The sequence below is a fragment of the Metopolophium dirhodum genome, chromosome 3 (genome assembly GCF_019925205.1).
Source record: "Metopolophium dirhodum isolate CAU chromosome 3, ASM1992520v1, whole genome shotgun sequence".
Lineage (NCBI taxonomy): Eukaryota > Metazoa > Arthropoda > Insecta > Hemiptera > Aphididae > Metopolophium > Metopolophium dirhodum.
In genome coordinates this window covers 7,037,333-7,051,701 of record NC_083562.1, presented here as the reverse complement: position 1 = coordinate 7,051,701, position 14,369 = coordinate 7,037,333, and the positions used below count along the sequence as shown (strand labels likewise).

Sequence of the window (14,369 nt, the reverse complement as noted above, 5' to 3'; positions counted from 1 at the left end):
CAGTTATCATGAAGTAGTAAAATACGTCTTGGTTTTAGATTCTGAGCGAAGCGATGAATGTATTGACTTTACAATGATGTGTGTTTTTTTTTATTTTTTTATTTTTTAATTTTTAATTTTTTTTTATTTTTGTGTCTGTCATCACCTTTTAGGACAGTAAAAGTGCTTGGATTTTCTTCAACAGTAACTTTTCTGATAGGAAAGTGAATCTAGTTGGTACTTTGGGGAGTCAAAAGTAAAAATTTCCCAGTAGTTTTCAAAAGCGACGTGAAAAACAAAAGAAAAATTAAGGAAAAACGAGAATTTTTACGCAAAATCTGTTTTCGAGAAAATCGATTTTGGTTTTTGTGTAACTCTAAAATAAATGACTGTAGGGACATGAAATTTTGACTGAATGTTTATAATTGCATTTCCTATACACCATAAGAGTTTGAAAATATTTTGACTCTTTTTGAGCTGTTTACGGACATTTTCAGTTTTCAATTTTTTTAGTTTTTTTTTCTATAAATACCAATAAAATTTTATTTGTTGGGTAAAAAGCGTGAATATTTAATATAAGGCTCCTGATATATCGTTCTAATAGCAGTTGAAAAATATTAAAAGTACATAGGCACAATTTTTTTTTATAAGCATTTAAAGTTCAAATTTTGACAACATTTATCAAATTTATAATTTATTAATTATTTTGTAGTTAACAATGTACAAAATGTTTAACTTTTATGGCTAAGGATTGAAAATTTAAAACAAGGCTCCACGTAAATAGGTTATATATAAATTACTTTATTCACAATAATATCATCAATTAATATACTTGGTAATATCATAGGTTGACTGACCGTTTTCGCTCAGAATCGTTTTTCTTATACAATGATATTATATCATTGAATTCAAATTTAACACTATCCATTACAGTGACCCACAAGTAACCTACTATACAGCAGAGCGACATCCACTTATCCACCTTTTTTTATTTCACTATCCCATTTTCGTAAAAATTCGGTAAAAATTAGACTAGTCATCCAAGCATTTGAATTAGCGTAATAATCGACGGGCAATGTCTTAACGCCCCGAAAACAGCGTTGATTTTTACTTTTACCAATAATTAAAGGACGTCATTTATCCGTACCTGTCATGTTGCACGCCAGCATAATTGTAAGTCTTTGCATTTGTTTTTTACAACCATTGGCCGTATTTCCTTTAAGATCAAAAGAATAATCTGGTAGAGCTCGATAATACAGACCAATTTCGTCTACATTATATACGCCATCAGGTGCATAATTAGACGATGCAATAAAATTCTTTAAGTAATCGTCTGCAGCTTGAAAATCTGCATCTTTTTTTTCTCCACATGTTTTTTTGAAAACAATATTGTTTCTGTTTTTCCAATTCCAACGAGTCAGCCACCCGATCGTTGGACTAAAATTTTCTACGCCTAATTGTAAAGCTAAATTTATAGATTTTTCAAATAAAATAGAATTACTGACCGGTACATTTAAATGTCTATAGCTTTTATAGCTTGTTGAAACCATAGTAACAAAGATTCTTCTACATCGGCATTTTGTCCATTTCGTTTTCGTTTTTGAGAAAGGGATAAATTATGTTCTTCGTGTACAACAATAATTTCCTTACGATTTTTTAAAATTTTGTTTAACGTTGTTTGGGGAATTTTCAGAGCTAATGCGTCTTCTCTTTGAGAACATTTATCCAACTTATCATAACGAACGAGTAAATATTATTTTTCTTTTATTGTCAAATCTTTTCGTTTGGTCGACATTTCAAAAAACACGTCTGATCATGAACTGAATAAACTAAATGACACAAGTACACGACACACAAATTGAATGACATAATTCAACGTACAACGATATACTGCCATACTGATAAGTTCAAAAATAAAATGGGTTTTATAAATTAATCAGTTTGAAATACCATAAAAACGATAAGATTGTTCATAAAAGTGATTCAATTATCCGGTACCTAGTGATTCTAATAAAAGGTCAATTTAACATTTGTAACATACAATTTGGTTTGGGATTTTCATTTCTGATTCTAATAAACGGTTGATTCTATAAACCAGTGATCACATTAAGCGGAACCCACTGTAATATAATAATTTCGAAAAAATAGGGAGACGGACTTTGAAATCGACCTGTTGATCGCGATCGGCCGTTTGGCCGCCCCTCCTATAGATAATAGATTAGAGAAAAAACAGCTCCCATCGGACGATTGGTTTGGGAGGCAAATGAATCTCACAAGAAAACATTTTTTAGTTCATGTCATAGATCCTACAGTGCTTATAGTTTATATAGTATAAGATCTATGGATTATGTTCTCATAATTTACTTTGTTATCCCTTATCACTGATTTATGCAGGGCTGGCGCAAAGGCAGTGCAACCCATAGACCTTATACTCCAGGTTCCTAGGTTTATGGTGCAACCGGACCCACAGGGCGTAGCTATGAACTTTGTATGGGGAGGAGCTAAGTCTCACAAAAAAATACAAAAAAAAAAATATGTCTTTTATTTACAATTTTTATTTTTTAATTAATCTTGATAAAATTCTAAGGTCAACACAGTCAATGGGGGGGGGGGGGCTTAGCCTCAGCCCCTCCACAAGATTTAGTGGCCTATTAAATATTTAAATTTAATAAATGGTTTATGCAACTCAGCATTAGTATATTAATTTTAAGCAATAACTGTTTTATAAATTATAATAATCATTGAAAAATATTGAATGTCATTGTTTTAATGAATATACATTTTAAGTTCAAAAGGATAAACATTACATTTTTTATTGTACATTTTATTATGAAAGAACTTTAGTTATAAAATGTTTGGAAAAAAAACTAATATTGTTCATTTTATTTTCCTTACCCAGAAACATGTTATCATAATCCTGCTTAGGCATATAATGCATCATAAATGCTACATTGTAATAAATACATAAGTTTGGTACTTGAAAGTTGAAACATAAATATTATCTACCAAGGATAAAATATTAATTTTACATATTAAATATTAAAATTACCAAGATTTTTTTTAGTTATAATATTCCTTCTATCAAATATTATTTGTTTAGTCTAACTAAAGAAGTTACTTTATGTTACTTATAAGAACTAACTCACAGAAATCTATAAGTCTATCATGGTTCCTACACTTTTAAGTTATAATTTACAAGTTACATAAACAAGACGTGATAAGGCATTTAAAAATCTGATAAAATGTACTATAGTAAATGATTAGAACAAGGACCGGAACATTTTTTCTCGCGAAGATCCATCGGAGATATTAAAACGTATCGTTATCACGACTCGCGAGTGATCGACGATTTTGAGAACCAATCGTTCGGAGAGTGACGTCAAAGTCCTGGTAGCGCTGTTATCTCTCGATGTCCAATCAAACGTGGATATCACATCAACACACACACACACACACACACACGCATTCACGTACACACGGACGTCCGACACACACGCGCGCACACACACACGTACCCACACTCACATACCCATACGCAGGCACACTCGCACACGCACACGCACCCATTCCCGTACATACGCGAGTGTTGAGCGTAGCGCGCGCGCGCACACACACAGACCCGCAGTACCCACACACGCACACGTTGACAGACGCGCAAATTGGCTTTTGAGCAGCTTACGTCTTGTGCGCTGCGAGCTTTTCGTCGTACTACCTTTACAAGTGAGTCCACGACTGCCTTGGTCCGACATTCGGACAACGATTATTCCGCGTACCGCGTCCCGTAATGTATTTTTCTCCTAACGGTGTACGTTGACTTGCCCACAGGGTGCTGTGGATATTATGTCATCCGACAATGCTGTCGGCGGTGGCCAGTCGAACCCGGAGATGGTCAGGGGACAGATATTTGACGTCGGTCCGAGGTACACGAATCTGTCGTACATCGGCGAGGGAGCTTACGGAATGGTCGTGTAAGTACAAGTCAACACAGTGGTGTCGAGCTAACTCTGAAGTGTGCCTGTAAAAATCTACCGTCCTACGATGAATACCTATTCTATTGAATTGTTTGAGTTGCACACATATTTGTGGACGATTTATCTCAAACGTCTACCTACATGTTAATTGATATCCTTCTTAGTGGTTGGATATTTACATTGTACCTAATTAATTCGGATTTAGAATTCACTTTAAATTAATGTGGATATTGGATAAAACTTATATTAGACAATTTGCATTATTTTTTTTTTTTTTATTATTGGTTAAGCATCAACTACATAGGTTATTAGCTTACAGGTGTTAATTTCTACATTAAATATTATATGTTATTGTACAATTCAATTTTTTTTAAAAATAAAACTATGCTATGAAAGTTTGAAAATGGACCAATTGCTTCGTACAGGTTGTCTGGGATGTTGAGATCTTTTCTGGCTTCGTTGAAGTTTGGGCAGTGGATGATGATATGCTTGATGGAGTAGTTTGTATTGCATGTTAGGCATAAGGGTGGATCTGTCTTTGCCATAAGATGTCCGTGTGTGAGTTTCGTGTGACCGATTCTGAGTCGATTGAGACTCAGACATTTTTTCTGTTTAGTTCAGTGTATCTCGGTCAGAGTTCAACAGAGTGCTAAATTTCCCTTAATTTATTTTCCGTGGTCATGTGCCACTGTGAGTTCCACAAATCAATACAGAATTTGTTTATATTTCTTTTTATATCTACGAGTGAGGAAAAAGGAATATTTTCACTGTCTGGACTATTGACTGCATTTCTAGCCGCTTCGTCTGCCTTCTCATTTCCCTTTATGTTACAGTGACCTGGGGTCCATATAAATCTGATTTATTATTATTATTATTTATTTACTTAGAAGCACTTTTAAGTATATATATCAGACACCATATTATAGTTTATACAACAGAGCTTATGTATTTGCTATTTTGGAACAAATCTAGTTTAGTGGCTCCTCGAATTTTCGACTTTTTTTTTGAAACAAGTAATTTGACGAGTTTAGAACGATGGCGCAAAAATAAATTTGCGGAAATGATTAGTTTTGAAGTTATGGACTTCCAAAGTTCGCTATTTTCGGTGTTTTACTCATGCGCGCAACGCTCTTAATAAAGAATTTTTAAATATTTTTTCGGCAACATATGTAATTCGACGAGTTTAGAACAATGGTGCAAAAATAAATTTTTGGATCCAGATAGTGAATTTGAGTTATGCAAAGAACATAAATTAAAATTAAATTAGAATTAGAATTAATTAATTCGAAAATTCGAGGAGCCGCTAAACTAGATTTATACTGCTATTTTTATGTTTTGTATATTTTCTTGTTATGTTAATAGTATATCAAAAAAAAAAACATAACTATTTTGTAGATACAACTATAATATGTTTCAGATTAAATATTTTCAATATTTCTAATTATTTGAAGTTGTAGCTACCTAATAGTTTAAGATTGAAAACATATTTGTCATTTAAAATGTTAACCCTTAACCAGAGCCGGCTCAAGCAAAAGTAGTGAACTAGGCAAAATCAAATTTTGCCGCCCCTAACAATATAATATTATCAGTATTTTGAAAATGCCGCCCTCTTACTAAAATGCTGCTTAAGTGCCACCCTATGGACCAAAGTCGCCTACCATTTGAGCCGGGCCTGCCCTTAACCTCATTTACATGTTACTAGGTAAAATAACTTGTTGTATTAATTTAAAATTGTAATGTTAAATCAACTACCTTCATTATTATGAAAATAATAGATTATATTTACAAACTATACTTTATATTATAAATTTAAAAACGTTCCTGTGATACCAATAATTTACACCCACCCCCTTTGAGAACATATGCAGTTGCAGTACTTGCTAACCTGTCTGGACGCTACTGCACCTAATCAGGTTTTGACAAAGTACCTATATTTTGTTTTTTGTTGTAATTCAAAAATTAATAACCGTAAAGACCTCGGTAAAGACTTAAAACATTAACCAAATATTTATACTAAATGTCATTTTTTAGACATGATATTGTTTTCTACACAGTCTTCACTCAGAAACATTTTTGTAAGGAATGATTTATCATTGAATTTAAACTGTATACATCCATTACAGTGACTTACTCAATGCCGGTATACATTTGAAATCTATACAGCAAAGCAACTTCCCTATTTTTTTTTTTGTATTTATCATATATTTCATCCATTTAAGTTTACAAAACTTTTTACCGCGATAATTAAGTTCATAAAATATTTAATTTCCAAGTTTCTGACTAAGTAGTTTGAAATGTTTAATTATTTATTTTTGTTGATCACTATATTTTATTTTACCTTTTATTATATAAAATTATTTTTCATTTTTTTCATTAATTAATAGTATGACAGTAAATACAATTTAGTATGTACCAGGTACCTATAATGAATATTTTATTTGGATCAGAATATTTATAAACATATTTTACATTTCACAAAACGATAAAATGAAATCACTTTCTTGCATCTGTTATAAATATGACGTCTTACCTACATAAAATACTTAACAGGGAAATGTCTAAGTTATGATGTAATGGAGGACTCACCATTATCTTTTAATATGCATATATTGTTTAAACCTAGACAATGTTTTTTTAAGAAAATGTTATTTATTTAATAGTACCCACCACACGTCACTTGCTACATGCAGCCCGCAATAAAAAAAACTTGATTAGGTATTCAAGTGTTAAATATACATATTTTTCTGTTGCTATTATAATAATATATATTATACAACATCTTTGACAAGAAACAAAAAGGTTTCACCCATCAATATCAAAATAGTTAGTAAATATAATTTTCATTTTTTTTAAATTGATTATTATCCTTATGTTGACTCATATCTTTTATAAAAAAATGTATGCAGCGTACAAGTTATTTCTAAAAATATTATTCGGCCCTTTTCTAAATCCTTGAAAAGAAATTACAATGGTTCCTTAGAACCATTGTAATAACCACTGTAATAACCATAATTCATCATAAAATGCTTAATATACAAATTATGTTTATTATAGCAATGATCATTTACTATGTCATAAATGCTTTTAGTAACTATAATAGTATAATATTATACATTATATATTGATATTGCTTAATATATAGGTAGTATAATTCAAATTAAAATAAAGAATAGAAAATTCCATGTTTAATATTTTTATTATTGTTGAAATTGTGTCTACAATAATAATTTTAATGATGCATTCAATTTTTTTTACTAAAGGTAGCTAAATCAGTTAGGTATGTATGTTAGTATATATACCCATGTTATATTAATAAATTGCTTAAATATTTTTTGTTTAGTCCATAATTACTTGCAATAGTTTAATAAAAAAACAAAGTAAATTTCCAGTTATGTTTGCACAAACATTCTAGTACTTTTATTTTGTCTCCTTCATCACAAAAGTTTATTGTTAAACTGTCAACATTAGAAGATCAATAAATAAAAATTGACCAGTGATTCTCTTTCATATTATTTACCATTGTTAATGGAGTCCATTCTTAATCAAACATTTAAGGATCTCTGAGCTTATAATTGCAAAAATAAGTAAATAAACTGAATATTTCAAGTCACTAATGAATATTATTCTAGAAAGAATGTTGATAATAAGTGGTTCAATATTTAAAAGAAAGCCCGAGATTTGTTTTTTGTTTTTGAGATTTTAACAACTACATTTATATAATTTTTTTCTTACAGTAATAAATATACAGTAGTGAAATGTTTCGTTTTGATAGTTAAAATTTTTTCTATAAACCTTGTTTCCAAATTAAATTGTTATTGAATTAATGATGAAAATATCAAGATTTATGTTTACAACTTGTGTTTGTTTTTACTAAAAATATCTATATATATTTTAATTACATATTTTAAATAAACTTTACAGGTCGGCATTTGACAATGAGACAAATTGCAAAGTTGCCATAAAAAAAATCTCTCCATTCGAACATCAAACATATTGTCAACGGACATTGCGAGAGATTAAAATATTAACTAGATTTAAACACGAAAATGTTAGTATGATAAATCATATTCTATATTATTACTCATTTGTTTACATTTTTTTTTTATTATTATTTATAGATAATTGATATAAGAAATATCTTACGAGCGGAAACTATTGAACAAATGAAAGATGTTTATATTGTTCAATGCTTGATGGAGACTGATTTGTATAAGCTTTTAAAAACTCAGGTGAATTGAAATAATTAGTAATAATATATATTTATAATTATATTTGTGGTGCTCCAAAAAATAAAATTGTAGAATTGTTAGGAAAAACACAAATTATTTTATTCTCCAAGAGAAGATATTTTATAATTATTATGAGTGAAGAAATTGATAATTTGTCTTCTTGGATATATTTCAGAGACTGAGCAATGATCACATTTGTTATTTCCTTTATCAAATTCTTCGAGGGCTTAAATATATACATTCAGCAAATGTCCTCCACCGTGATCTCAAACCTAGTAACCTGCTTCTCAACACAACGTGTGATCTCAAAGTATATATTATTATATTATTTATTTAGAATATTTGAATCATCTAAAAATATTTTGTATTATATTGTTACCTAAGCTTTAATGCATGGTTTAAAGCAATTGTATTCAACGTTTTTTGAGATAATGTATGTAATTATTTATTTTAGATATGTGATTTTGGTCTTGCAAGAGTTGCAGATCCTGATCATGATCACACTGGATTTCTTACAGAATATGTAGCCACAAGGTGGTATCGTGCTCCTGAAATTATGTTGAATTCCAAAGTAAAGATTTATAATAATTGATTAAAAAATATATTACATTTTTAATGATTTTCCAGGGATATACAAAATCAATAGATATGTGGTCAGTTGGTTGTATTTTAGCTGAAATGCTTTCCAACAGACCAATATTTCCTGGTAAACATTACTTAGACCAGTTAAATCATATATTGGGAATACTTGGTTCACCAACTGCAGTCGATTTATTGTGTATTATTAATGATAAAGTATGTGATTAACTTCCAAATGTTGTATAATTCTTAAATAATTGATGAAATTATGTTTTTTTTTTTCGTTTGTATAGGCTCGGAGTTATTTACAATCGTTGCCCTTCAAACCAAAAATAGCATTTTCAAAACTTTACCCAACAGCTGATCCAAAAGCTTTGGACTTGCTGGATAAAATGCTGACATTTAACCCTCATAATAGAATCACAGTTGAAGAGGCTCTGGCACATCCGTATCTTGAACAGTATTATGACCCTGCTGATGAGGTATGACATTTTTATTTACAAATGATGTTCTTCTCTAAAATGAATACTAGCTAGTATACCAATAGCTAGGAGGTTTGCTCCTAGCCTTTTTTTGGGCTGTGTATAGATATTTTATTTTTCAAACATATTTTGCAAAGTAGATGTTTTTGTGGTACTATTGTTTTTTTTCTGCTATTGAGTCCACTGATAAAATAATCAATATGTTACCTGTATGTTATTTATAAAATAGATCAGCAGAAAAGTACAAAAAAACATAAATCACAAATATTGATACATATTGCAGTTGTTATATCACTTCTGTACAATTTTTATAAGATAAGATCGACTTGCAAGGTTATTCTACATAACCATCGACAGTGACATAACTATGGTGGACAGGGGTATACTACTTGCTCCCTGACATTTTTGTGGGGGAGAGTACCAAAGTATCATCCCCCCCCCCCCCCGACCACTCAGATATACCAACAGTATATATTTTTACTAAAGAACTCTTATGTACATGAATATTATTTACCAATATGAGGGGTATCTTCAATCTCTACTAACTACAGTTATTTTCTGAACCTCCAATGAGTTTTAGGACTTGTTTAAAAACAAACAATATAACATGGAATGAAAATATACCTAACCCGATAGGGTGGTTGGGGGGGGGGGGATTAAAAGTTTTGGTTAATAAATATGTTTTCCTCCTCTAGTTTTTAAATCCAGTTACGCCACTAGGCCATCGATATTGTGAAGTATTCATAATATTTATATTATTTATGTATGGAGTAGTTTATTTGTTTATAAAAATCTGAGAAAATTGTATTCAATATTCTATTTGCAATGAGATTTTAATAAGGTTATCAATATTTAATTATTATTTATCCTTATTATGTATTTCAAAGTATTGTTGATATCCCATAACTTATATTATTAATTTGTGTTAATTTAATTTCACTATTAAAATTATAAAATTATCTTAGATTCTGAATAGAGCTATTGGTTTTATTACAAAAATGTGTACTTTCTAATAACATAATGGAAAGTGATGAAGATTAGAAGTTTAATAAAAGTTATTCTTAAGTAAATAATATGTGCTTATCTTGTTGGATATTGAAGAATGTTCAATACTTCATATAATCATGTCATATTAGCCAAAATATTAATTGATAACAATAGCAGATAAATATTGTTAAATTAATTTTGGATTTTCTCTTATTTATTGTTTTTAGAGTAATTAAATCTTATTCATAATTTATCAATAGAAAAATTAAGAAATGATTAAATTTTGATTTAGGTGCTTTAAATTTTTTAAATACTTTCGAAAATAATTTTTGAGAACTTTTTTACTCAGAAGTTCTAGTTAAACAGATGTAAATTGATTTTTTTGATCTTCGATTTATTTTGACATGTTCACTGCAAAGACTAGATGTTTGCATTGTTAGCATGTGCTGAATGATACCAATTGCTGTCATATAACTTGTTATTAAATGCATTATAATTTAATCAGTGTTACTATTAAATTATTCGTTTTTTGTTAGCGTCTAATATAATTTTTAATTCATAAGTAACGTGCAAATTGTTAAGTTGTAGATTGATATTTTAGTTTTTCTATTTTTTATGATTTTTTTTATAAATTCCAATCGTTAAACACCACAACAAGTATACATGCAGCGAATGTGTTAATTTGTATTTATTAACTAATTATTTGTTTTTATATAAATTATTATTATGAAAAATTATTTAATTATTTTTACCTTTTATAGCCTGTTGCAGAAGAACCATTTAGATTCGCTACAGAGTTAGATGATCTACCCAGAGAAACTTTAAAACAAATGATCTTTGCTGAAACTGTGAATTTCAAACAAAATGTGTAGGCAAAATATGAATACTATATGTTTTTAATTCCTTACCATGCTTAAACTCTTATTCTTCTAAATTTTGAACTTATATTGCATTTCAATATTTGATATATTTCTCGCTTCTTTACAGTTCTTTACAATATATAATCCTACCCTTAAGTTTAAAATATTCATCTTAGTATTAAGTAAGACTTATTATGTAGTTAAAATTGTATGTATTATTATTATTATAAATTTAATATTTAATTTATATTATTTGATTTTTATCAAATTTGTTGTTACATAATCAGATATTAGCCTTATAAAGTATTTGCCCCAAAACATATTTTCCTTTTGAGTGACAAAATTAAATATTGTTAGTTTTGAAATATTTAATATTACTAATGTGATCATTTAAAGGCAATCACTGCATTATGATAAAAAATATTTAGCTAGAATTTTAATAGTGTACATTTTTTTGTTCCCATCCGGCCATTTCCCCCATTCCCTGTCATTTGTGATAATATTCATGGTACTTATACAGTATATTTACTAATATTTTATTCGATGTCGTTTAGAAATTAAATCAATGTAAACATCATGGGATGTAAAATTGTGTTGTTAGCTGAATTCAGGAGTAATTAATGATTAAAACTTATTGATATTACACACATTTTAAAATTTAAAATTCAATATTTCCTGTTTCAAACACAAAAAAAGTTAAAAATTGTGCTATTAATACCGTAAGTGACCTATTTTTGAAAATAAAGTCGATTAAACATTTAATAAAGTTCAATTGAGTGATTACGTTCCTTTGAAACCATTTTGTAAATAATTTTTGCTATTGTTTAATATATAAGTATATTTATTTTTATTAATTCAATATATCTTCCAAGCTTAATACTTGACCGTTATCACGTATCTATTAGTTTTGCTCATTGTAAAAATTTTGTTGTTATTTAACAAAAAAATTAATGGTATTTTTTAAGGAATATTCTTATAAAACTTCGAAATTTAATTTTAAAATGAAACATTCAGTAAGTTATGTGATAGTAAAATTATTCATTATAAAATCACTGTTAAAACATATTGTTCAGTCAAAACAACAAAATTAAAAATGTCGTAATATATATAATATACAGGAGTTACAGAAAACACTGACAGGTGTAATTTAAGAACTATGTAATGACTTTTATTCTTATCAATTATTTGTAAGAAAATATTTTTAATTTAGATATTATATGGAAATAATTGTTAATTGTTTAAAAAAAAAAAAAATGTAATATTGATCAGAACAAAATTGATTACAAGATTAATTATATTTATCATCTAATTCTGTTACACCCTGTATATATTTAGCGACCAAATTGTATTTTGACGATTCGTACTGATTACTTTAATGTGTTCTCAGAGGCCTATCATTTTATATATTTGTTTATTATTATTAACTAAATAAAAATCTAGATAACTTTTGTTATATGTCTTAGAGCTTACAAATGCTATTCAATTTATGTTGTTGATATACAAATTAATGTTTAAAAACTGATTTAAGCGCATCGCGCAAATTAATACTTTTTATTGTAATTTGAATATAAATTATTCTTATTTAATCTGTGTTTTGTAATATTCCATTGAACATGAATTTTGTTTGATATAATTGTTTTACAATTGTTTCAACACATCTGGTTTCAAGCCAAAGTTAAATTTAATTAAATAATTAAGTACAAAGCCGGACAATTAAGAACAATGCTAAGTATTAACTTTCAAAAAATGTTTGTAATAAATGTTTGTAGTATTTATTCATCTTAAGTAAAATAATTGTACACATACAAATTATTGGTATAAATGCTAAAATAATAATTATTTTTATTCCTATATTAATTCATTAATAACAATTATAAACCTTACAATATTTTGTACTTGATAAGATAAATTACTTACCTATTAGTATGAAAAAATTCATACAAAAAATTAGATGTACAGGCAAGTTTTTATTTTCTATAACTATTTCATTATCAGTAAAAAAATAAAATAAAATAATTTGAAGATTTTTTCATAATGTGTGTTTACTATATTTTTTACTTTTACTATATTCAATTTTCTTAGAAATAATAGCAATAAAAAAATAGTTTTAAGTAACCATAATTTTCATTTATATTAATTGTTTGTGTTTATATGTGAGTGCAAATATTTTACTATCAAACGAGCACAAAATAACTGTTATTGACCTACAAATTTACATTTATAATTAGCAACTAGTGAAGAAAATAAGAATTTACCTTTATTCAAATAACCTTAATCAATTGAATTGGTTATGATATTATGTGCTCTTTTGTTTTTTAACTACATATTATACAATTATTGTGTTTAACTTATTATGATTATGTAAATTATTAAAGTAATATCGCATTTACATTATTTATAATAATCATTATTCCATTAATTTTATTTATTGTTCGCTTTTTCAAACTTTATTGTTGTTATAAAATTGATACTTGAATGATTGTTAAGTAATATATGGAGGAGTAAAATATGTATTGTATATTTTTGTCATTACATATTAACAGAATATTTGGCAATAATATTTTACCTATGTTTGTGTAATTTGTATTTATTAAATTAAATATACTGACGAATGACAATGTGTTAGTTTATAAGTCGTTTAATACCTGTAGTATAACATTATGGACATTAAGTATCTATTATTAAAATCAAAACTTAGAGAGCAACGTTTTATTAGAAGTAAGTTGGAAGTTTTCACATTTATTAACTGTCCATTGTGTGGTTCATTGAACAAAATATATATTATTTATATAAAGGGTGTAACAGGAAGACCTGACAAATGAAATAATCTATTGACTCGTGCGCTTATACTTTTTGAATTTAAAATGTTTTTTACAACTAGATCAACTTTACTTAATAAAAAATAATGAATTTTTTAAAAATTAACTACATGACTTAAATAAATATTTTTACAATAAAAATGTTTCTAGAAACAAGATTACAAATTGGCTATTTTGAATTTTCAAAAAAAGATTTATCATATTTAAATTTTAATTTTCAGTATTGAAAAAATGTCATACGATATATTGTGTATCACAATCATTTACAAATGATACATAAAAAAAAAAATATTGATTACAACAAGTTATTTAATTTGTATGGCCTTCTTGTACACTCTGTATTGCTCCCAATTACAGCATATAGTTTTAAAGCTAAACATCCAAGAGAAAAAAAAATTTTATAATATAAAAGAGATTTAACATCTTCCAGTAATGATAAGGTTAGGATAAGATATCGTGCACA

At 27.8% G+C, this 14,369-nt stretch overlaps 2 protein-coding genes across 2 annotated transcripts; one reads left to right on the top strand and one right to left on the bottom strand.

The window, feature by feature from the left end:
- Positions 1 to 1,112: 1,112 nt before the first annotated feature.
- LOC132940070 (tigger transposable element-derived protein 6-like) lies at positions 1,113 to 1,529 on the bottom strand. Its single transcript, XM_061007479.1, has one exon. It carries the CDS (start codon positions 1,527 to 1,529, stop codon positions 1,113 to 1,115), a length of 417 nt encoding a protein of 138 aa, XP_060863462.1.
- A 1,967-nt stretch (positions 1,530 to 3,496) lies between these two features.
- On the top strand, positions 3,497 to 13,852 carry LOC132940512 (mitogen-activated protein kinase 1). Its single transcript, XM_061008166.1, has 9 exons — positions 3,497 to 3,699; positions 3,805 to 3,947; positions 7,872 to 7,998; positions 8,069 to 8,179; positions 8,355 to 8,489; positions 8,634 to 8,750; positions 8,807 to 8,974; positions 9,052 to 9,240; positions 10,989 to 13,852. The coding sequence occupies exons 2-9, from the start codon at positions 3,820 to 3,822 to the stop codon at positions 11,097 to 11,099; spliced, it is 1,086 nt and encodes a 361-aa protein (XP_060864149.1). The 5' UTR covers positions 3,497 to 3,699; positions 3,805 to 3,819; the 3' UTR covers positions 11,100 to 13,852.
- The last annotated feature ends 517 nt before the right edge of the window (positions 13,853 to 14,369 follow it).